We start from the raw sequence: 23,073 nt of genomic DNA on the forward strand, positions 1-23,073 counted from the left end.
GATTTCTAGTGCGGCAAATTATAGTAAAATCATAGTCTCATAACTTTTATTTATAGGCTTATTATTATACTATTCCTTCTTGGACCCCCAGAACCTCTCTGGAACTTCCTGAGTCTCTCAAGGATCCCTTGAACCTCATTGAGAACCTTTGGAATTATCTCGAGGACTCAGGAACCGTGTCCACATTAAGGGTTCTTCACAAAGTTCTCTGATCACAGAAAAACTGTAAAAATCTGAGTAAAGACGAGTTTATTTGATTAAACATTCTTAGATAGTAAGCATGGGGATATGTGGATAAAACTTTGTCAATAATAAAAAGTTAGAATAGCACCTTTTAACCTCTTTTGGTGAGCAGCGTATTTAAATACAGGTTGAATTTTGGCAACGTACCAAAGGAGCGTTTCTTGCCCTGCAACTAGCGGAAGTTGGAGCATACATGTGGGTTGTTTTGGCTGCGGTCCATGGGCGGGGAGGGGACGGGGTAGGGAGAGGAGTGGGTGGAGAAGGGGGTGGAGGGAGTGTCAATGGAAAGGATTTTCTGGTCCAATACATCCCATCACTTAGCAACAAGCAGTGAGGCTTCAACAAGTGGTTGCCATGGATCCGCCGAGAGTGACTTAAAAGTCTCCACAAAGAGCTGTGGTCAGCCTCTGTGAGAATCAGGTGGTGGTTACCAACAGGGTTTTTTTTTTTTTAAAGTGCGAATCTGCGTTTTTTACTGCGGTGACACACAATCTAGTCATAACCCTTCGTGTTTCTGCACCGATTTGAATCCACAGCTCGTCTCCTGCGAAGTTAATTTATGCTCGCTCACTGGCAGGTCAAGCTCTCATTCACTGGCTGCCGTTGTCTCTTTCTTCAATGGACATTCCAACAAGTAAGAGGAGGAATTAGGAATTATATCAACACAAAAAGACAGGAATGAGTGTTGGCAACACTGCTCCAGGAAACCACCACTTCAAAAGCAGTCATGGAAACGCTGCCTCGATTTTTTAATGTATAGTACCTGCTGCATTCCTGCAGGAGCCCAGACACAACTATTATCTGCATGCAGAGCTGGGCAAACACCGCCCTATGTACACACACATGTGCATGAACGTAGACATGTAGATACCAATTCCACTGTTATCGGGCCATTAAATAGGCGTTATCAGTCGCTATAAGCACCATAGATGTGGGTCGTTAGGGGCCTCCTACACCTACTACTTTATAAAAGGGAAACTTAAAAGCAACACGTTCTAAAATGTTGTAAAACTGAATAAAACATCACGCTTTGAACACGAACAAAAAGGCTTCTTTAGGTTTAGGCAACAAAACTACAACTTTTTTAGGTTTAGGCAACAAAACTACAACTTCTTTATGTTTAGGCAACAAAACTACAACTTCTTTAGGTTTAGGTAATAAAACTACAACTTCTTTAGGTTTAGGCAACATAACTACAACTTATTTAGGTTTAGGCAACAAAACTACAACTTCTTTAGGTTTAGGCAATAAAACTAAATTTTCTTTAGGTTTAGGCAACAAAACTACAACTTCTTTAAGTTTAGACAACAAAACTACAACTTCTTTAGGTTTAGGCAACAAAACTACAACTTCTTTAGGTTTAGGCAACAAAACTACAACTTCTTTAGGTTTAGACAACAAAACTACAACTTCTTTAGGTTTAGGCAACAAAACTACAACTTCTTGAGGTTTAGGCAACAAAACTACATGGCCTTTGGAATAACTATGAACTCAAAGACAACTACACATTGTTAGATTCATCCAGGATTTGACTTCTAGTCTCCTGGGTGAAAATCCTGTGTTTTGTGTCCCATCCATATGAGTCCCAAATCCCAGAAAAGAGTTGTGTCTCCATCAGGATAATGTTTTCCTTTGGTTTGGTTTGCCTCCCCCTGCTGCCAGAGGTTTGTGCAGCATCAGTGTGTGTTAATCATTTGACCATTGTACCATGTGACTCAGTCAGGAAGTCAATTGAGAGCAGGATAACCTCATGGTTTGACTTCCATCCACTACAATCTTCCACGTTCCATGCCTTTGGCAGCATTCTCGGTATGTGACATGTTTACCGTCATTTTTACATTAGGTACTGCAACACAGTACTATAACCACGTGTAGTTATATTTAGTGCCCGAGCAAAGTCAACGTCGGGCAGCGAAGGTCCTATTGAAACTGTAGGAAATTACATGTTTTATGTTTTAATGTACTCCTCCAACCGGATCCAACTCAAATGTGCCCTTTATTGATAACTTGATGATGCATTATTGTTGCGGTGGCATGGCGCCATTTGGCATGATTCGCCATGAAACAGGAAGTTGTTGTAACTTCAGTGTACTTTGTCAAATCTACTCCAAATTTCTCAGCCATGATGACAAACCAGGCCGGAGGTCATTTACACGCTAAAATAGAGTCATAGTCCCGCCACTACACGTTTGGCCCGCCCACTCTCATAACTCAAGAACCGTTTGTCGTAGACTCTTGTGTTAGATGTTATATCACTCAGCAGAGAGTGCCTGTTTCATTGGTGAATGCACTTATATTAAGCCAAACCGTGATCTTTTATTAAATATAACTAAGCAAGTTTGTTGCATTTTTGTTTTGTTTTGTTTCAATTCACAACGTTAACCACATGTTTAAAACTTTGACCGTAATGCAGTCTAGTTCTATGAGAATGTAATTTTTAGGAGGTAGGATTGTCCAAAGTTAGTCTCTTTTGTACAAAATTCCCTCTTATACTACAACTTTTTTTTTGTTGCTTTTTTCGACATACTATAGGCTACTATGTTTTTTTTTACATACAATACTATGACTTTTTTTAGACATACAACACTATGATTCTTTTTAGACATACAATACTATGACTTTTTTCAGACATACAACACTATGACTTTTTTCAACATACAATACTATAACTTTTTTTAGACATACAATACTATAACTTTTTTTAGACATACAATACTATGACTTTTTTTAGACATACAATACTATGACTTTTTTCAACATACGACATATGACTTTTTTTAGATATACAATACTATGACTTTTTTTTCGACATACAATACTATGACTTTTTTTCAACATACAATACTATGACTTTTTTTCAACATACTATACTATGACTTTTTTTCGACATACAGTAGTAGGACTTTTTTTGACATACAATACTATTACTTTTTTCAACAAACAATACTGTGACTTTTTTCGATGTACTATACTATGACTCTTTTAAAAACATTTTTCGACATACAATACTGTTACTTTTTTTGACAAACAATACTATGATTTTTATTACTTTTTTGATGTACTATAGTATGACTTTATTTGACACACTATACTTTGGCTTAATCATATCCCTGAAGTGTAAATTGGTCAAAATGCTCTCAGACCTGAGGGCATTTTCCATCTTCCTGTCAATGTGAGAACATGTGTCCCTCATAGAGTACACTCGGAAACATGCACACCCTCCTCCACAGGTGGTTGGGCGAGCTACAGTGTCTGCTAGCACGCAGGTGAACAAGTGGGCGGCTGCCGTTTTGGCAGCTCGCCACTTCAGTTGTAATGAACGTCACCCCTGAACACGAGATCTACTGCATTTTTGAGCGTGCAGCTGGTGGCATGCAATACCTGGGCGGGCAAACACTCACACGCACGCACAGAGCGAAGCTGAGTGCTGCTAAAGGTACGATAAGGATCATTGTTTAGTCTGAAAACAGCAGAAGTCACATCCTCCATTAAAGGACAACAATCTTCTACTAAAAATATATATTTAATTTGAAAAGGCATTCAATTACAACCACTAAAAAACTTTTTTGAGTAATCAACAATTCAGAAAAGATAACACACTTCAGGGTTGCAGGAATCAAAGCGTAACCACGCTTCAGAAATAGAAGTTTGTGCACCAGACAGACCACCATGATGGGCAGCAGGGCTGTCAGCAGATACAGGCCCATACTGCCACTAATAGAGGGAAGTGTTTGCTAAGCCATGAAAGACTTGACTGACAGGTAACTCTAATGAGGTGTGTGCGTGTGTGTGCAGAAGGTGGGGAGAGGCACACCCTGAGGTGAGGAGAAGGTGAATGTGGGAGGAGTGACTGGAGAAAGGAGCGGTAAAGCTTCTTGTTTGTGTACCTAGAGATTTAACCAGGTATAATTAATGTGACCACGGACGTTCACTGAGTTCATGGGAATCCACAGAAACTGAGAATAACAACATGAGTATAAAGGAAGGGCTTCAATTAGTACAAACATGTTACCTGTAGTTTAATACATGTACAGCATTTTCTATGATAGCACGGTGTTTAATGACTAGCAGTGAAAAACTAGCAGATCTACCACCACGGTCATAGTATAGTATGTTGAAAAAAAGTCATAGAATAATATGTTGAAAAAAGTCATAGTATAGTATATCGAAAAAAAAGTCAGTACTATGACTATTTTTTTTAATTACTTTATTAAAGTCAGTATAGTATGTCAAAAAAAATAGTCATTGTAAAGTATTTTGAAAAAAAAATTCATAGTATAGTACGTCGGAAAATTTCATGAAAAAAAGTCATAGTATAGTATGTTGAAAGATTTCATGAAAAAAAAGGTCATAGTATAACATGTCAAAAATGTTTCTGATAAAAAGTCATGTAGTATTTCGAAAAATTTCATGAAAAAAGTCATAGTAAGTCATAGTTTTCACTTTTTCTGACATACTGTACTATGCCTTTTTTTAAACTTAGTATACTTTGACTTTTTATGATGCTATATTATGACTTGGGAAATAGCTCAGGGCAGTAGATATCTGGTTGGAATACTGGAGGTTGTGGGTTTGATCCTTATGTGGTACAGACTGTTTTCAGGTCTAACTTCTAATGATGAAGTCAAATATACGAAGAGAACAGTCACAAGAGCGTGTGGCATTGGTGGCTTGGCTGCTTAGTTCCCGGTTCTGGCTGCGACAGAGCGGGGTTCGATCCCCACCCTCACATCGATGCCCGGTACCCGACAGCGGAGTGAGACGAGCGTCTCCTCCCAAGATTTATCTGAGATACAACTGGGGGGTTATGCAACAGAAAAACAGAAATTATAACAAATACTGCTGAATAAATAACCTATAATAATATATAACCCTAACCCCAACCCTATAATAATATATAACCCTAATCTATAATAATATATAACCCTAACCTATAATAATGTATAACCCTAACCCTAATCTATAATAATATATAACCCTAACCCTAATCTATAATAATATATAACCCTAACCCTAACCTATAATAATATATAACCCTAACCCTAATCTATAATAATATATAACCCTAACCCTAACCTATAATAATGTATAACCCTAACCTATAATAATGTATAACCCTAACCCTAATCTATAATAATGTATAACCCTAACCCTAACCTATAATAATGTATAACCCTAACCCTAACCTATAATAATGTATAACCCTAACCCTAATCTATAATAATATGTAACCCTAACTTTAATAATTTCTGCTTTTCTGTTGCATAACCCCCCCCCCATTCGTATCTCTGGTAAACCCTGGGAGGAGACGCTGGTCTCACTTCGCTGTCGGGCACCGGGCATCGATGTGAGGGTGGGGATCGAACCCTGCTCTGCCGCAGCCAGAACCGAGAACTTAGCAGCCAAGCCACCAATGCCACACGCACTGAGGACTGTTCTCTTCGTATATTTGACTTCGTCATTAGAAGTTAGACCTGAAAACAGTCTGTACCACATAAGGATCGAACCCACAACCTCCAGTATTCCAGCAAGATATTTATCCCACTGAGCTATCTGACAAGATACACTGATGTGATGTTTTCCTTTGTTTTTGACTTCTTGATTTGAAGTTAGCCCTCAAAACTCATTGTGTCACATAAGGATCAAACCTACAACCGCCAGTATTCCAACCAGATATCTATCACGTGAGCTATTTCACAAGTAATGATATAGCATGTCAAAAACAGAATATGAAAAAGTCAAAGTATAGTATGTCGAAAAAAAAACAATAGTATAATATGAACACAATTGGTTAAGTATAATATAATGAGATACTAATATGCTTTTACAGAAAATAAATCTCGACTAGTGCAATGGTAGTGCAATGGCTAGAGGCAGTATCAATGTTGGACCATGATATCTTCCGTATCTTCCATGGCTGTGTTACTATCAACACAGAAACACCCTGCTTTTCTAGATCTAGGTCTGATAAACAGATGTTTATCACACTCACCATCAGTGATCAGAAGCCTCATGAGCACATGAAAGGAGTGTCGGTACACTTCATCTTCATCAAGTGTTTCCATTCTCCTCCACCCCGCCCCCTTGACTCTATTCAGCATGCAGATAGGCTGAGAAGGGAAATGCAGCTTGTTGATGACTCCGATACGAACAGCCCACACATAAATAAGATTACAGGTGCGATAAAGATTTAAAGGCACTGTGTGTGCAGTCCCTCAAAGCCAAACCGTACAGTATTTTATAAAAAAGTTACTCATAGGTGCCTCAAAAAGCCTTAACCGTAGCTCCGAATTTTAGATTTGATTGGTCTTCTATTTCAGGTGGACTCAGGCTGTCTGAGGGGCAACATTAGCTTTAGCGAGGTTAAGACTGGTCTGGAGCTGAGGAGCGAAGAAGGACCTCCCAAGATGAAAAGTGGCAGGTGATCGGGCCTCGCAAACACACCAATCTGTACCATCTCTGCTCCAACAATCAGATATGAGCCAGCCTGCGGCTACTCTGCCCTCCCACCCCTCACCCCATCTCTCTCATTAAAAGCAGTTTCCCTTTCTTTTCTTTTTTTTTCTTTTTTAACGAAACGCTGTTGTTGATCTCAGGCAGCACAACCTGCTTTTGTCCCTTCTCTGAACTCTGGCTCGCACCCGTTAGGACGGCGAAGAAAAGGTTGTTCAACAGAACGTTGCAACACACCCTCTGGGCATCCATATTGAAGCTCTAGATGGTTTTGAACAACTGCGGTACAAAATGTGGCTCTTGGGGGTTTTTATGGTGTTGGAATTGAGGAGATTATGTGTTTGGTCTTGTGTGTGCATCTGTCTGTCTGTCCACGGCTAACTTTGCATACTACCGGACCCATCAGCCTAATATTTCCTGTGCTCATTTATGACTGTATGCTCAAGGGGACCTCTTCCAGTCGATCTTTTCCTAAACCTAACTAAGTATGTTACCTATTCCTAACCAAGTCGATCTTTTCCTAAAACTAAGTTGTTATGTTGCCTAATCCTAACCAAGTCAATCTTTTCCTTAACCTAACTAAGTAGTTTTGTTGCCTAATCCTAACCAAGTCGATATTTTCCTAAGCATAACTAAGTCGTTATGTTGCCGAAACCTAACCAAGTCGATCTTTTCCTAAACCTAACTAAGTAGTTTTGTTGCCTAATCCTAACCAAGTTGATCTTTTCCTAAACCTAACTAAGTAGTTTTGTTGCCTAATCCTTACCAAGTCGATCTTTTCCTAAACCTAACTAAGTAGTTTTGTTGCCTAATCCTAACCAAGTTGATCTTTTCCTAAACCTAACTAAGTAGTTTTGTTGCCTAAACCTAACCAAGTTGATCTTTTCCTAAACCTAACTAAGTAGTTTTGTTGCCTAATCCTAACCAAGTCAAACTTTTCCTAAACCTAACTAAGTAGTTTTGTTGCCTAATCCTAACCAAGTCAAACTTTTCCTAAACCTAACTAAGTAGTTTTGTTGCCTAAACTTAACCAAATCGATCTTTTCCTAAATCTAAGTAGCTATGTTGCCTAAACCTAACCAAGTCAATATTTTCCTAAACTTAACTAAGTAGTTGTGTTGCCTAATCCTAGTTATTAAATAATGTATATAATAAAGTAATTTTCAAAGATTTTTGATGTAAATATTGAAGGTAATTTGGCAGTAATTCCAAAGAAATTTCAAATAGGTTACCTGCTAATTATCACCTAATTACCATGAAATTTGCGGACCTGTAAAATGAAGATTTACCAGAAAAACTACATCTGGCAGATACATTCTCGTTCTGCCACTTAGAAGATATGTTCATTACAAACTTTTCCTTATTATGTATTTACTGTTGTAAATTAGTTGCATATAAATGTAATTTCTAGAAGCAAAAGCCCTCAATAACTGCTCATTAACTGCTCTTAAACTGTGCTTATTTGCAGCTGAATGTGATACTGAATATATAGTGTGTAAAATAAAGGAAGGAACAGTGAGTGGAGAGTGAAGAAAGTCAACAGCAACAGCAGCCTCTGCTGTCACAAGAGGTAATTACATTAATTCTGTTGATTTCAGAGCGCTGAAGAGTCCCACATTATTCTAATTTAAAGGGGAACGGACCAGGACGGAGAGGAAAGGAGACATGTCTTCAAGTGAGTTGAAAAGACTTTCCCTTTTCCCTGTGACATCCCTTGTCGTGCACACGGCTGATCTGATTACCGTGACCGAAGACATCTGAACCCCTCAGCAAAAAGCCCCACTTGGCTGAGTGACTAGCAACAGGTAGGGGTCTGGCCTTGGCAGGGGTGACAAGTCAAGCCATGGCAACAGGCAGTCGGCGAGTGACGTGTGAATACGTCCTGCTGACGTTACTGTCCACATCACCTTCTCTCACCGTGGAAAATACAGTCTGATGGCCAGTGTTAACCAGTTGAAGCTTTTCTTCAGCAGCTTTGACGCTGGGGGCCCCGTTCACCCCCCCCCCCCCCACTCCCCAGCTCCTCAACCATCGGCCCCCCTTAACACCCCTGTCCTACTGTATGGAGGACAGAACCTGCCAAAATAAATAAATAAATATGTGATTAAATGTTGCAAAAATAATATGAAAAACAAATGTCATTAATTAATTGATACAATGTGGCATAAATTGATTATTTATGTTTTAATTTGCTCCCTTATTTATTTACTCTTCGGTTTAATTTTCCCTTTTATTTATTTATGTATTTATTTTTGGCATTTATTGTTTTTATTTAAACAAATAAAAAAAATTGAAAAAGTGAATGAATAGTAAATGTTAAAATAAATAAATACATTTAAAATATAATCAAAATAAATACATATATAATTAAATATTAATTATAATACATATATATTAATTATAATACATATATATATATACATACAAATATATATACACACACACACACTCAAATATATACATACACATAAATATAAATATACTCTTGTTTAATTTTTTTTATTTATTTTTAAATGAAATCCCTGGAGAGGCTGGTCCTGTCACACTTACTGGTTAAATCAAGGGGAGCACACTGTTATTAGTACAGGCACAAATTCTCAAAAGGGCTTATCCAGATACCTTCAGAACAAAACACGACCAATGATCATTTGACTTTTCATCCAGCGCCATCATCAGGCTAAAATTTCAATCCGTCAAATAGTTAGTTCAGTAACTGTCCATCTACGTTCTCACCTATTGTCATGAGCTTTGTGTAGCGACCGAAAGAATAAGATCATAGATACAAGCGGCCAAAATGAGCTTCCTCCGTAGGGTGGCTGGGCTCAGCCTTAGAGATAGGGTGAGGAGCTCAGACATCCGGAGGGAGCTCGGAGTAGAGCCGCTGCTCCTTCGCGTCAAAAGGGTCCAGCTGAGGTGGTTCGGGCATCTGATCAGGATGCCTCCTGGACGCCTCCCTTTGGAGGTTTTCCGGGCACGTCCAACTGGTAAGAGGCCCCGGGGTAGACCCAGAACACGCTGGAGAGATTATATATCTGGTCTAGCCTGGGAACGCCTCGGGGTCGCCCAGGAAGAAGGAAAATGTTGCTGGCGACGTCTGGAATTTCGTGCTAAGCCTGCTGCCCCGGCCCCGGATAAGAGGAAGAAAATGGATGGATGGATGGATTCTTCATGATAGCACCGATGTCAGCCCAAAAAACTACCTCTAATACAGACCACAGAATAGAAGTTACAACTATAGGGGTTGGTATGGAATTCTGTTTATGTGAAATGATAAAACAATAAATCATTCTTTACACGCATCCTGTTTCAAATCACAAAAATAACCAATTATTATTAATAATTAATGAATGGTAATCAGATGTCCTGGCTGTGAATGTTTCAAACAGCCTGACAGTACGGAGGATCAAGAGGAATGTAATGTGTCTGGACCCAGCAGCCCTGCACACAGCTAAACCCCAGCAATAAAACCAGCTAACTGTCATAATCACACAACCAGTGGGCCCACATGGAAGATCTGCTTGACATCGTTACTTCACAGTCAAGTGTTTGTCCAGCAGATTAAAACGTCTCCACACCTCATGTGTCATTTAGTTCCAAGTTTTGAAGACACCTCTTGCCTAAAGTTGAATATGGAATAAAAAAGTGTTGCTCCATGATTGAAGTTAAGCGACTGTCCTCTGCCTACTCGCTCTTCTTCTTCTTCTTCTCTGGGGAGCTGTTCCAGTAGTAGAGAACCTGCAGAGCGATGATGCCGTTACAGGTGGAGGATATGACGTAGGTGAGGGCCATCAGTGTGTCTCCAGTTTCCTGTAAGAAGTAAAAAAAATTATAGTGGTGTAACGTGAACGCAGGTAAGAAAATAGTGTATTTTTCATCAGTCGTGTTACAGATGGAAACCAGTCGTCTTACCTGTAGTGAGGTGAAGATGCGGGCGAGGGATCCAGCAAACAGCAGGAAGACGGAGATAGCAGACAGCTGGCCGGTGTGCCCGTTACGGAAGTTAGCGGCTGCCTGGATCAGCTGAGACAACCACACACACTGTCAGCATTTCCTGTGTTGTGCATTAGTTCCTTTCTTTTAGTGTACCTTTCTTTACATTTTGGTAAGTTTACAACATGGAAAATCATTCTGAAAAAGTCTCAACCGTTATAAACCAGGGCTGTCAGTCGATTAAAATAGTTAATCGTGATTAATCGCACATTTTTTATCTGTTCAAAATGTACCGTAAAGGGAGTTTTGTCAAGTATTTAATACTCTTATCAACATGGGAGTGGATAAATATGCTGCTTTATGCAAATGTATGTATATATTTATTATTGGAAATCAATTAACACAAAACAATTTCAAATATTGTCCAGAAACCCTCACAGGTACTGCATTTAGCATAAAACAATATGCTCAAATCATAACATGGCAAACTGCAGTATTAGACTTGTGTGGTCTTTGCCTACCCGGCCGATGATGATGGCTGGCATGTTAAAGGCCTGCATGGAGGTAATCACTGAGACGGGAGTCACTGGAGACAGCACGAGGACCAGCAGAACAAAATACACAACCATAAACAGGAGACCTGGGAGAGAAGAAGGAGAAGAAGGATTTCCTTTAGACTCAATCCAGCTTTGAGTTTTTCTAGGTTTTGGTTCATTTTTATTTCACAATGTAAATATTCACATGGGTGGGTTGTAGCCTATGGAGGATGGAACCTGCCAAAATAAAAAATAAATGACTCATAAAATAAATGTCATTAAATGTAGCAAAAATAATATTAAAAATAAATGTAGGGATTCATTATTGATAAAATGTGGCATAAATCTGTTTTAATTTGCTTCTTAATTTGTTTTTATTAATTGTTTTTATTACTATTGATTGTTTTTTAATTATTAGTATTAATTCCCTTATTTATTTACTCTTCTGTTTAATTTTCCATTTTATTTATTTATTAAACAAATGTATTTATTTATGGAGTCATTTATTTATTTATTCATAAAGATTCACATGGGTGGGTTGTAGCCTATGGAGGATGGAACCTACCAAAAACAAAAAATAAATGAATAAATAAATGACTCAATCATAAATAAATGTCATTAAATTTAGCAAAAATAATAAAAGTAAATGTAGCCATTAATTAATTGATAAAATGTGGCATAAATAGATATTTCTGTTTTAATTTGCTTCTTTATTTATTTATGTTTGTATTAATTCCGTTATTTATTTACTCTTGTTTAATTTTTCCCTTTTATTTATTTATTAAATATATACAAATAATTAAAAAAAGTAATAAATAAATCATAAATGCTAAAATACATAAATAAATAAAAAAATTTATAAAAATAAATACATAAATAAATAAATAAAAGGGAAAATTAAATAGAAGAGTGAATATATAAGGAAATTAATAAAGAAGCACATTAAAACAGAAATATCAATTTATGTGACATTTATTTTTTTATATTATTTTTGCTACATTTAATGACATATTTATTTATTTATCGAGTCGTTAAGTAAAACTGGCTGGAGGACGGCTTTAAAAATGAAGCTCTCATTCTGACCACGAGTGATGGTTGAGTGCACATGCAGTCGTACCTCTGCTGGTTTTTCCTCCATAGTGCTGAATGAGGAAGCCGATGATGACCGTTTGCAGCATGAGGAACAGAGCCTCGCCCCAGGCACTGAGGAAACACTCACACCGCGTTACTCAATTTGTACTCAACATATGACACAAAAAAAGTGGACAGCGTCATCTAAATCAACACACAGTGAAGTTATACAGTGATTACAATAGTAGGATTGTAGAAGTCAGAGCGCAGAGTTGATTTGAATATGGCCCAACCTGAAAGGGAACTCGTTGACGATACAGTAGGCCATTGTTCCCGTGATGGCCAGCAGCTCCAGCAGCACAGTGTTGAAGCTCAGCCCCTCAGCGCTCTTCGCTCCCATCAGCTTGAAGATCTGAGGCAGCTTCACTGTGAACAAGAAACAAGAGCTGGCATCTAACAAACATTTCATATCATCTCAGGAATAAAAGAACCCAAAAAACACATTTTTAGCAGACTTTGGTTGTCAAAAACATTCATGAGTCTGGCCAAGTATTTTTGGATTCTTTCTTTTAGTACATCCATCTATTTTTTTAAAATTTGCACAGGTTGAATATTAACAGTTTTACACATTATTTACTAGAGTTGGACTTTCTGGCTGATTAGTAGAGATGTTTATTGTATTTTACCAATATGATACCTGAGTATTGATATCAAATTGTTATAATTTTTAATATCCTTAAATTTCATTACAATCATCATATAAATACAGGTACATGAAATCTGACCTCTGCCTTTAACCCGAAGCATTTAGGAGCAGTGGGCTGCCACAGCTGCCCTACAATCCTGTCCTATAACTTACTAAATTGGCTTTAGTCTTCACTGACTAAACCAAGACTAAAACAATAATGACTATAAAATTTGATTAAAATTAATCTAAATGTTAAAACTAAATCAGGTGTCCAGATGAAGACGGTTACAAAGAGGAGTGGAGGTGAGGTGTTTTACCCATCACTGATCCCAGGATGATGCCGATCCCCAGGCCTTTGCTCAGCACAATCTTCAGACATGGTACTGGAACAAAATATGTATAAAAAAATGATTAGCTGGCTGTCATAAATCACATCAAAATAAACACACACACACACAAAGCCCTCAGAGTCTTTCAGAGGCTGTACCGGCGTCAGTTTTAGAGCTAGAGTGAAGTTACAGGTATCATATGAAACTAGAAAACAGAAGGAATCCTTGGAGGTCACATCGGCTCGTCGCCAGCGGAATCACTGAGTCTAACCTGTGTAACGGCAGCAACGGAAAGTTGGCTGAGTAAACTTTCTGTTGTTACCGTTACACAGGTTAAACAGGGAAATCCTAGATAATTTAAGTAAAGTTACATGAAAAGGTTAAGCAGTTATGTTTAGTATTACAAGGCCTACTCATATGCTTCTTGATCAGGGTAAAACAATTAATAAAACTTAGGTCTGTGTTTGTTTTAATATTTGTTCTTCTAAGGTTTCTTCTATTTCTTCTGTACGTTTTTTGGACTTCAACTACTCCTGCATACTTTCAGCTACAGAAACCGTTCAACTATCAAAATATTCAGCTCTTTGAGGACATTAGTGCTATATCTTTACTTGTTTCTACCATTTATACTTTTTTAAATATTTAGCTTTTTTTCAAAATGTAACTCAATGGAGAAAATCTTCGAATCCCCTTAAACTTACTCCTCTATGAAAGCAGTGATTTTTGCTGTAATATAATATTAATACTCTCCATAGGCTATTATATGTTTAATATGTGTTGCTTTGAGGCCACAGACATTGCAGTTTTCTCTTAACATGTCCTTTTTTCTTCACTGAAATTGATGTAATCAATGCTTCATGTCGCACAAACGATACAGGATACACGTTTCTATATAAACATAATGCTAATGCCATTAATTGCTAATTAAGTGACTAGGTTTATCTGTATGCAAATTCATTTATTTTTTTATTAGGCTACATTTAGCATTTTGAATTTGGTGTTCATACAAATAGAACAACACATGACTTGAAAGTTAGTGGTGTATAATTTATTATTTTAATAATAAAATATATAATACAAATTTGGTTCATTTTTAAGATTTTTTTTTACCAAGTTATAGCTATTTTTATAATAAATATTTTAATAAAAAATAAATATTTTAATAATAAATAAATATTTTAATAATAAAACAAATATTTTAATAATAAATAGATTGTTAATTTTGAAGATTTTTTATCAAGTTAATGGTGTACAATTTATTATTATTTTTATTATTATTATTATTATATTTTATATTATTTCAATAATAAATAAAAATTCTGTTAATTTTTAAGATTTTTTTTTACCAAGTTATAGTTATTTTTATAATAAATATTTTAATAATAAATAAATATTTTAATAATAAAACAAATATTTTAATAATAAAACAAATATTTTAATAATAAAGATTGTTAATTTTGACGATTTTTTATCAAGTTAATGGAGTACAATTTATTATTATTTGTATTATTATTATTATTATTATTATTATTATTATATTTTATATTATTTCAATAATAAAAATTCTGTCAATTTAGATTTTTTTTTTACCAAGTTAGAGATGTACGATTTATTATTTTAATAAAAAATAAAAATTCTGTTAATTTTGAAGATTTTTTTTTACCAAGTTAATGGTGTACAATTTATTATTATTTTTATTATTATTATTATATTTTATATTATTTCAATAATAAATAAAAATTCTGTTAATTTTGAAGATTTTTTTACCAAGTTAATGGTGTACAATTCATTATTTTTATTATTATTATTATATTTTATATAATTTTAATAATAAATGAAAATTAAATTTGTATAAATGAAATACGAATTTGTATTTATTTGTTTACATTTTGTTTTACAAAATTAAGAAAAACAATGTTTAAGTCAAGCCTGATGTTGCCTTACACATTAAAGAACACTTCCACACAGTGAGGCATACAGATTATTAATTACACACTGTATGCAAATTCATTTATTTATTTATTAGGCCACATTTAGCGTTTTGAATTTAACATTCATACAAATAGACCAACAGATGACTTGAAAGCTGAAGCTGTCTCATGTTTATAACCTAAAGCTGAATGTACACAACTAACATAAACACAGCTGCTGATTGAGTAATACATCCTCAAAGTGTGTTTCCGGTCCCGGTATTCATCTAATAAACGGTCCACTCACCGTGCAGTAAGTTGAAGTCGAGAAAGAACTCGTCGTAACATTTTTCTGGCATAAAATAAGTCAGTAAAAGTCCTTTAAGAGGATCCATGAAGGAGGGCCTGTTGTCAAACACTACTTCATCTGCCATCGTACAGAGAGATGTGACGCAGAGACGGATGTGACGTTCAATGTGTTACACACAAAAAGAGCCCCACCAAGGTCGCAGGATGATACAAAGGTTCCGCTGGTTGAACACTGTGGTAGGAGGGAACCTGCCAACATAGAAATAAATGAATGAATGAATAAATGAATGAATGAATAAATAAATGACAAAATAAATAAATATGTCATTAAATGTAGCAAAAATAATATTAATAATGAATGAATGAATAAATAAATAAATGACTCGATAAATGAATAAATATGTCAGCAAAAATAATATAAAAAAATATAGCCATTAATTCATTGATCAAATGTGACATAAATTCATTTGTATTTATTTATATTTGTATTATTATATTATTATTATTTAAAAATAAAAAATAAATTAAAACATTTGTAGAAAATAAATACATAAATAAATATTTAAAGAGAAAATTAAACAGAAGAGTAAATATATAAGGGAATTAATACCATGGTAAATAGATTTAAAAAAAAAAAAGCAAATTAAAACAGAAGTATCAATTTCTGTCACATTTTATCAATGAATGAATGGCTACATTTATTTTTAATATAATTTTTGCTACATTTAATAAAAAATTTTTTTTTTTAAATTTATTTTTATTTTGGCAGGTTCCGTTCTCCATAGAGCACAACCATTAGCTAGTAAATATTATTATTATTATTATTATTATTATTATTATTATTAATAATAATAATAATAATAATGTTATTATAATGCCTTGGATATTATGGATGTTATGTTATGGAATAAGTATATATTAGTTTAAATACAAATGCATATACCATTGAGAATTTGTGTCAGTGTGAAGCAGCATTGTGTTTCTGCAAAAGAAGACAGATAAAACAGTATTTGATATAATTTATTTGATTTAATGTAACAAAGTGCAGACATTGGCAAGTGTAGTTATGAAATAAAGTTTAAAGTTGTGAGGTGATCCATATTCTTATTATACGATCAACATGTCATTTGTGTCATTAATAGTAGTGTTTCCCAAACTGTTTTTCACTTTTTAGGCCTTATAAATGAACATTCCTGATCATTAAAGCCATTTCCACATCACCTCATATTATCTTGAATAGGTAAACCAGCCATTTCGAAGAGATATAGAGGAGGTTTGATATATCACAACATCGTTTTATGCACGTGCTATTGACAACATATACAATGAGACCAAATAAATTAATTTAGGAAGAGTTACTCATCAGTAAAAAAAACAGTGTACTTTTAGCCTTTCATATTATTCAGCGTTATCATTAGGCTACACTTATCAGAACAATGCAAACATTCAGGCTCCCTCATGTGGCTTAAAGGTGTACTGCAGATATAAATCTTAGATAAAAGACTGTATTTGCCGACCCTAATAAAACCTCCTGCGACCCACCTGGGGGTCCCGCCCCAGTCTTTGGAAATGACTGATTTATAGGACACTTTCCTTAAAGCAGAATCTTAAAGGAGGCTATATGATTGAAGAGAACATATCATTTTCATCACCAGTGACAGCTTTCATGTAATCTTACATGCTCTTCTACACCTGTGCTGGTATGATTTTGAGGACCGTTTCTCCGCCCAGGAAGCCAAACACAGGAATCAGACTGTGTTTGAAGGTATCGGAGAAAGTATAAATGTGCACCCTTCTATCAACATCGTAAAAGGACACCTGACCCTCCTCGACATCCACATACACCCCGATCAGTCGGGGCACCGTCGCCCTCTGCAGCATAGTGGGCTCCTCGGTGCAGGCCCACAGACTGGAGGAGCTCTTCCACAGGGTCCAGTAGCCTCTCCTGGGTGACATGGCAGACCTTTTCCTGGGAGCGGACTCTGACATCACACCTATTTTCCAGCTACCCTCCGGGGACACCTCCACCTCCCAGTAGTGTCTCCCTGCAGTGATGACGGTGTCACCCAGCACACAGGGCCACTCAGGTGAACTCTGGCTGTTTGAGAGAGCAGCAGAGCGCTCTGTCGCCGCTGCACCCTGGACCTGCAGGCGGTCTGAGGACACAGGCAGCCAGGGATGCCTGGTGCTGACGTCAAACCGGACACACACTAGGATTCAAAAGCAGGAATATTGTTAGTAGTAATAGAGCTGGTCGCAGTATTCAAGTTGATTATTTTCTGATCTGCAGACCACCCATTATTTATGAATAAAGATTACCTGAGGCAGTCTGGATCCACTCCCACACTGAAAGACAATAAAATATCATATCATAACTATGCAGCATTTCTATTTTCTTGTGTTCTTTTCTTGTAGTGTAAAGCGCTTTGAGTGGTCGGAAGACTAGAAAAGCGCTATATAAATGCAAGTCCATTTACCAAACCTATTTCCAGGGATTTTTCAAAGCAGCTGAGTCACCTGTGTTGGGGATGTATCTGGGGCTTCCGGTTCCTGTCCTCCAGGCCTTCTGTTTGTTCGGCAGCCACAGCCTCGATACAGCCTCCTGTAGGGTCGTATTCATCAATATGAATCCACTCAAACAATATTGTCTGCCTGTGTCATTAAAGAAACTCTGCTCTTTAACTATAGGCTAGAAATCCTGTTCATTGCTCCGTAGATGCTTTAAAGTGTAGACCACACACACACCTCAGTATCGTCTGATAACAGGGACCAAGCCACGAACTCCAGCAGAGGAAGGATGGCGGCGATCCTCGATCCCTTCGGTCCTCCGGGATACAGCAGCTTCTTCAGGTCCTCATCAGACACACCGTTAGTCTGGTAACACAGAGAGAGACAGAGAGATTTCAGGACTGAGCTTTGCTTTTAGAGGGTTTCCTATCTGTCTCACACACCTCTGTGATATTCCTCAGCTCCTCTGCCCACTGCTGAAGCTTCTCCTTGTGTTTCTCCAGCTCTGTTTTCTCTTTCTTTATTGGATCATCTCGTCTTCTTCTTGTCTTTTTCTCATCTCTTAGCTTGGTTTCCTTTTGTACCTGGCAATAGAATGAATGGAGAACCAGAGAGTTACTATAACTGTATAACAATGACTGATTGACTACAAGAAAGTAGGTAGAAATAAGAGGAAGTAACCATGATTAGTTCCAGCTCCTTGGCCCACTGGAGGATCCGAGTCCTGCTGGTCTCCAGGCTGCCCGGCTCTTTGGTGCTCCCCTCTGGTGCAGCCTTCGTACTGCCACGCTTCACCTACATTAAGTAAAGATGGAAATGGATGTGAAATATGGGATTTTCATAATCTAAATATGAAAAAAGATCGACTTGGTTAGGTTTAGGCAACAAACTACTTGGTTAGGGTTGAGGAAAGATCGACTTGGTTAGGTTTAGGAATAGATCAACTAAGTTAGGTTTAGGCAACATAACTACTAGTTAGGTTTAGGAAAAGATCATCTTGGTTAGGATTAGACAACACAGCTACTTGGTTAGGTTGAGGAAAATATTGACTTGGTTAGGCAACAAAGTACTTAGTTAGGTTTAGGAAAAGATCAACTTGGTTAGGCTTAGGCAACAAAGTACTTAGTCAGGCTTCGGAAAAGATCGACTTGGTTAGGTTTAGGCAACAAACTACTTAGTTATGTTAAGGAATAGATTGACTTGGTTAGGTTTAAACAACAAAAATACGTAGTTAGGTTTAGGGAAAGATCAAAGTAAGAATGTGAAATTAGTGTCAATCTACACGAATCAATACATTCAATTTCGTGACTATTTCATGAACTGCTGATAATACTTTTGATGGCTACAACAAACAGGAGTGTAGAGGGATCTGTTGCATACCTGGTATTTGATGTTGTTGACCTCCTCTGCCAGTTCATGGAGAAGTTGTACGCACTCTTCCAGAGTCTGCATTGACTTTAGATTGGGCTGAAAAGACAGAAAGGTAATCCCGTGGGTCCATTCAGTGATGTCTTTCATTTCTTTCTTTCCACTTTCACAATCTTCCATTTACACATTAGTAACCACTTATTTACCCTCGTTGCAATTGGACCACTCCGAACCGGAGCGCTGTGTGATGGTTCTTCTAAATCCTTCATATGTCGAGGCAGAATCAACAAGACACAGTTTCAGTGACAACTGGAATGCTTTTATGTATTCATCAATTCTCATGTTATATGATGTTAGCTGCACCCGATTCGACTGTTATCGGGCCATTAAATAGACGTTATCAGTCGCTATAAGCACCATAGATGTGGGTCGTTAGGGGCCACGTAGTAGGCTATGTTGTAAAAGTGAAAACTTAAAAGCAGCACGTTCTAACATGTTGAATGAACTGAATAAAACATCACGTTTTGAACACAAACAAAAGGCTTCTTTAGGTTTAGGCAACAAAACTACAATTTCTTTAGGTTTAGGCAGCACAACTACAACTTCTTTAGGTTTAGTCAACAAAACTACAACTTCTTTAGGTTTAGACAACAAACCCACAAGTTCTTTAGGTTTAGGCAACAAAACTACAACTTCTTTGTGTTTAGACAACAAACCCACAACTTCTTTAGGTTTAGGCAACAAACCCACAACTTCTTTAGGTTTAGGCAACAGAACTACAACTTCTTTAGGTTTAGGCAACAAAACTACAACTTCTTTGTGTTTAGACAACAAACCCACAATTTATTTAGGTTTAGGCAACAGAACTACAACTTCTTTAGGTTTAGGCAACAAAACTACAACTTCTTTGTGTTTAGGCAACAAAACTACAACTTCTTTAGGTTTAGTCAATAAAACTACAACTTCTTTAGGTTTAGGCAACAAAACTACAACTTCTTTAGGTTTAGGCAACAAAACTACAACTTCTTTGGGTTTAGGCAAAAAGACAACAACACTTAGGTAAGTTTAGGGAAAACATTGTGTTTTGGGTTAAAATAACTACAAACAAAAAGACAACTACATATTGTTGGTTTCACATGGGATGCAAACTCCGGTCTCCTGGGTGAAAATTCTGTGTTTGGTGTCCAATCCATCGACCCCAATCCCCACCTCTTATGTCCCACACTGTCTTTACCACAACGCCTGACTTCGGCTTCTGCTCCTGTCATAATTACTACGACGGTCGCTAGATGTCGCTGTCGTGTTCTTTTATTCCTTTTTCGGCGATGTACCATGTGAATAGATGATAAAACCTACTAATGGGTGTAATAGGCCCCTACTGACCCACATCTATGGGGCTTATAGGGACTGATAACGCCTATTTAATAGCCCGACAACAGTCTAATCGGCTGTTAGTTCACCTGGAATTCACTGAGGTTGGGTTTATTCCATGGTTCCGAGCTGGAAGCACAGCTTTTCTCCAGGATTTTACGCTATGTATGGAGAAAAGAATACTGATTAATACAAATTAATCCACACAGAAACATTTTTCTTTTAAACTCTTGTCAGATGTGTTGATTGAACTCTTGCCACTACAGTTTGTGGCAGTGTTGCACTTGCTTGCATTAGTTATAGGGTCATGGAGTATACCTGCTTCTTGGTGAGTGTGGGTTTAGCCCAGGTCTCTGCAGGGGTTGGTGTATTCGCTGCCATCCTCCATCCAGAGTCAGCTGAGACATAAAGACAACATTAAACAGAAGCCAGCACATATAATAAATGTTGACGTGATGATGGCACTAAGGGAAACATGCATGCAAGTTTGTGCCAATCAAACCTAGATGTGGAGATATTTCACTGACACTTTAAGGCAGACACTTTAAGCCCAACCATGTTGGTTTTTCCCTAAAACTAACTGTTGCCTGAATCTAGTTTGTGTTGGAGTCTCGTCTGAACAGCGTAGCCACACACGAGCGCGCATAGGACTGACCCGCAATGATTTATACGTATAGGAAGTTACAAACAGTCCTTTTAAAGGATTATCGCATCTGACCCTTTCCTATAGCTTTCGAAAACACCATAAACAGTTTTGCCTTCAGACTTGTAAAAGTGTTCTTTTTGACCTTAAAGGTTTGTGTCCCATCACAAACCTGCAATTAACAATACATTTCTGTTAACCCTAACAGTAATCTTACCCTAAACATAACCAGACTGTTGTTGTTGTAGATATTGTAGATGTGCACATTTTATGAACGTCGTCATTGAATGTGACGTGGGGTTTTAATGAACGTCCAGTATCGACTTTCTTGTTGGGAGATATTTCAGTGTAGTAGATGATCCGACTGATCCACAATGCCACCCTTAAAACATCTCCATCATATTCAGTATACTTCTAGTCTTTAAGGGTATCATACATTCATGCAGGAGTTCCCTGTGAGCACACTAATGCTATTAAAACATAACGACTCCGATTTATAAATCAGTCTGATAAACAGCTCGTATACTGACGTACTCTGGAGATGGGAACAGATGATAAAGCTCCTCTCCAACTCATATGGACTTTAAGATGTAGAATATCCAATCAGACAAATTTTTAAATGATCTCTGTTACACTTTCATTCTCCAAATAACACATTTATGTTGGTATGAAACTAATAACATTTTACAAAAAGTAATTGTGGACTTGAATATGAATCTAACTGCTTTCAAACGCTTGTTATCAATTTGACCTAATTACTAACGGAGCATTAGATAACTTTAGGAACTTTAGGTACTGTGTACTACACACCAGAAAACTGAACAAAATCAAACCAGTTATTCATAATTTATACATCAAGATCTTTCTTTAAACCATAAATACAGTGAAATGTGATCAAAATGACGTACTCACTGCCTGAGATGTGTCCCTTGTTTATCTGTGGAGTGGTAATCCTGATCACTTCATGCCTGTCTGAACTTTAGACTTTGGTCTTATCAGCAGATATATTTTTATTATTGAAGTTACGATCATAACCCACTTTAACGACTAAATGTACGGGAAGTTTGGACTATATTGACCTACAGCCCTCCCACAATATGAACCAGTAAAAACAAAGAACAGGTATCTCTCAACAATATGTCCTTTGTTGTTTCTGGGAATGAGGAGGAAATGTGGTGGGAATATTTAGAGTAAATCTGACTTCCTTCAGGCGAAGACTATAAACAAATTCAGAGGGATTTCTTTCTCCCTGAAATTGGGGCATTACAGTTGCTCTTATATGAACCTAAAGTAATATAAGAAAATAGAAATAAAGGAGTAAATAACATGTAAATTATGTACATAATGCTACAGTATAAACACAACATATGTAAAGAAATATGAGTAAGTAATACAATTAAAAATAAGACATGAGAAAATATAATGTGACGTGCAATATATAATATATAACCACAGAGCAAAAACAAAATGTGTGTGTTAAATATAAATGCCATATAGATATAGATAGGTATAGATAAGAATGAAATAAGAGTATTTCTTGAAATGTACAGCATAAATGCAGTATTGAGTATTGCACGGTTGAATTATTGTACAGTTAAGAAGAAGGAGAAGAAGAAGAAGAAGAAGAAGAAGAAGAAGAAGAAGAAGAAGAAGAAGAAGAAGAAGAAAGAAGAAGAAGAAGAACAAGAAAGGCACTTTATTAATTTCCAAGGGG

The 23,073-nt window shown here is 36.7% G+C and overlaps 2 protein-coding genes across 2 annotated transcripts; both read right to left on the bottom strand.

The window, feature by feature from the left end:
* Positions 1 to 9,933: 9,933 nt before the first annotated feature.
* On the bottom strand, positions 9,934 to 15,640 carry mpdu1b (mannose-P-dolichol utilization defect 1b). Its single transcript, XM_074623799.1, has 7 exons — positions 15,468 to 15,640; positions 13,239 to 13,304; positions 12,527 to 12,659; positions 12,280 to 12,365; positions 11,148 to 11,266; positions 10,606 to 10,716; positions 9,934 to 10,503 (listed from the first exon to the last, which is right to left on the bottom strand). Exons 1-7 carry the CDS (start codon positions 15,592 to 15,594, stop codon positions 10,378 to 10,380), a joined length of 768 nt encoding a protein of 255 aa, XP_074479900.1. The 5' UTR covers positions 15,595 to 15,640; the 3' UTR covers positions 9,934 to 10,377.
* Positions 15,641 to 16,473: 833 nt separating this feature from the next.
* LOC141761058 (butyrophilin subfamily 3 member A1-like) lies at positions 16,474 to 22,323 on the bottom strand. Its single transcript, XM_074624265.1, has 11 exons — positions 22,272 to 22,323; positions 21,035 to 21,114; positions 20,806 to 20,877; positions 19,552 to 19,608; positions 19,358 to 19,444; positions 18,659 to 18,772; positions 18,421 to 18,561; positions 18,215 to 18,343; positions 17,987 to 18,071; positions 17,789 to 17,815; positions 16,474 to 17,679 (listed from the first exon to the last, which is right to left on the bottom strand). The coding sequence occupies exons 2-11, from the start codon at positions 21,095 to 21,097 to the stop codon at positions 17,156 to 17,158; spliced, it is 1,299 nt and encodes a 432-aa protein (XP_074480366.1). The 5' UTR covers positions 21,098 to 21,114; positions 22,272 to 22,323; the 3' UTR covers positions 16,474 to 17,155.
* Positions 22,324 to 23,073: the final 750 nt, after the last annotated feature.

Source organism: Sebastes fasciatus, chromosome 22, assembly GCF_043250625.1.
Source record: "Sebastes fasciatus isolate fSebFas1 chromosome 22, fSebFas1.pri, whole genome shotgun sequence".
NCBI classification, from domain to species: Eukaryota; Metazoa; Chordata; class Actinopteri; order Perciformes; family Sebastidae; genus Sebastes; species Sebastes fasciatus.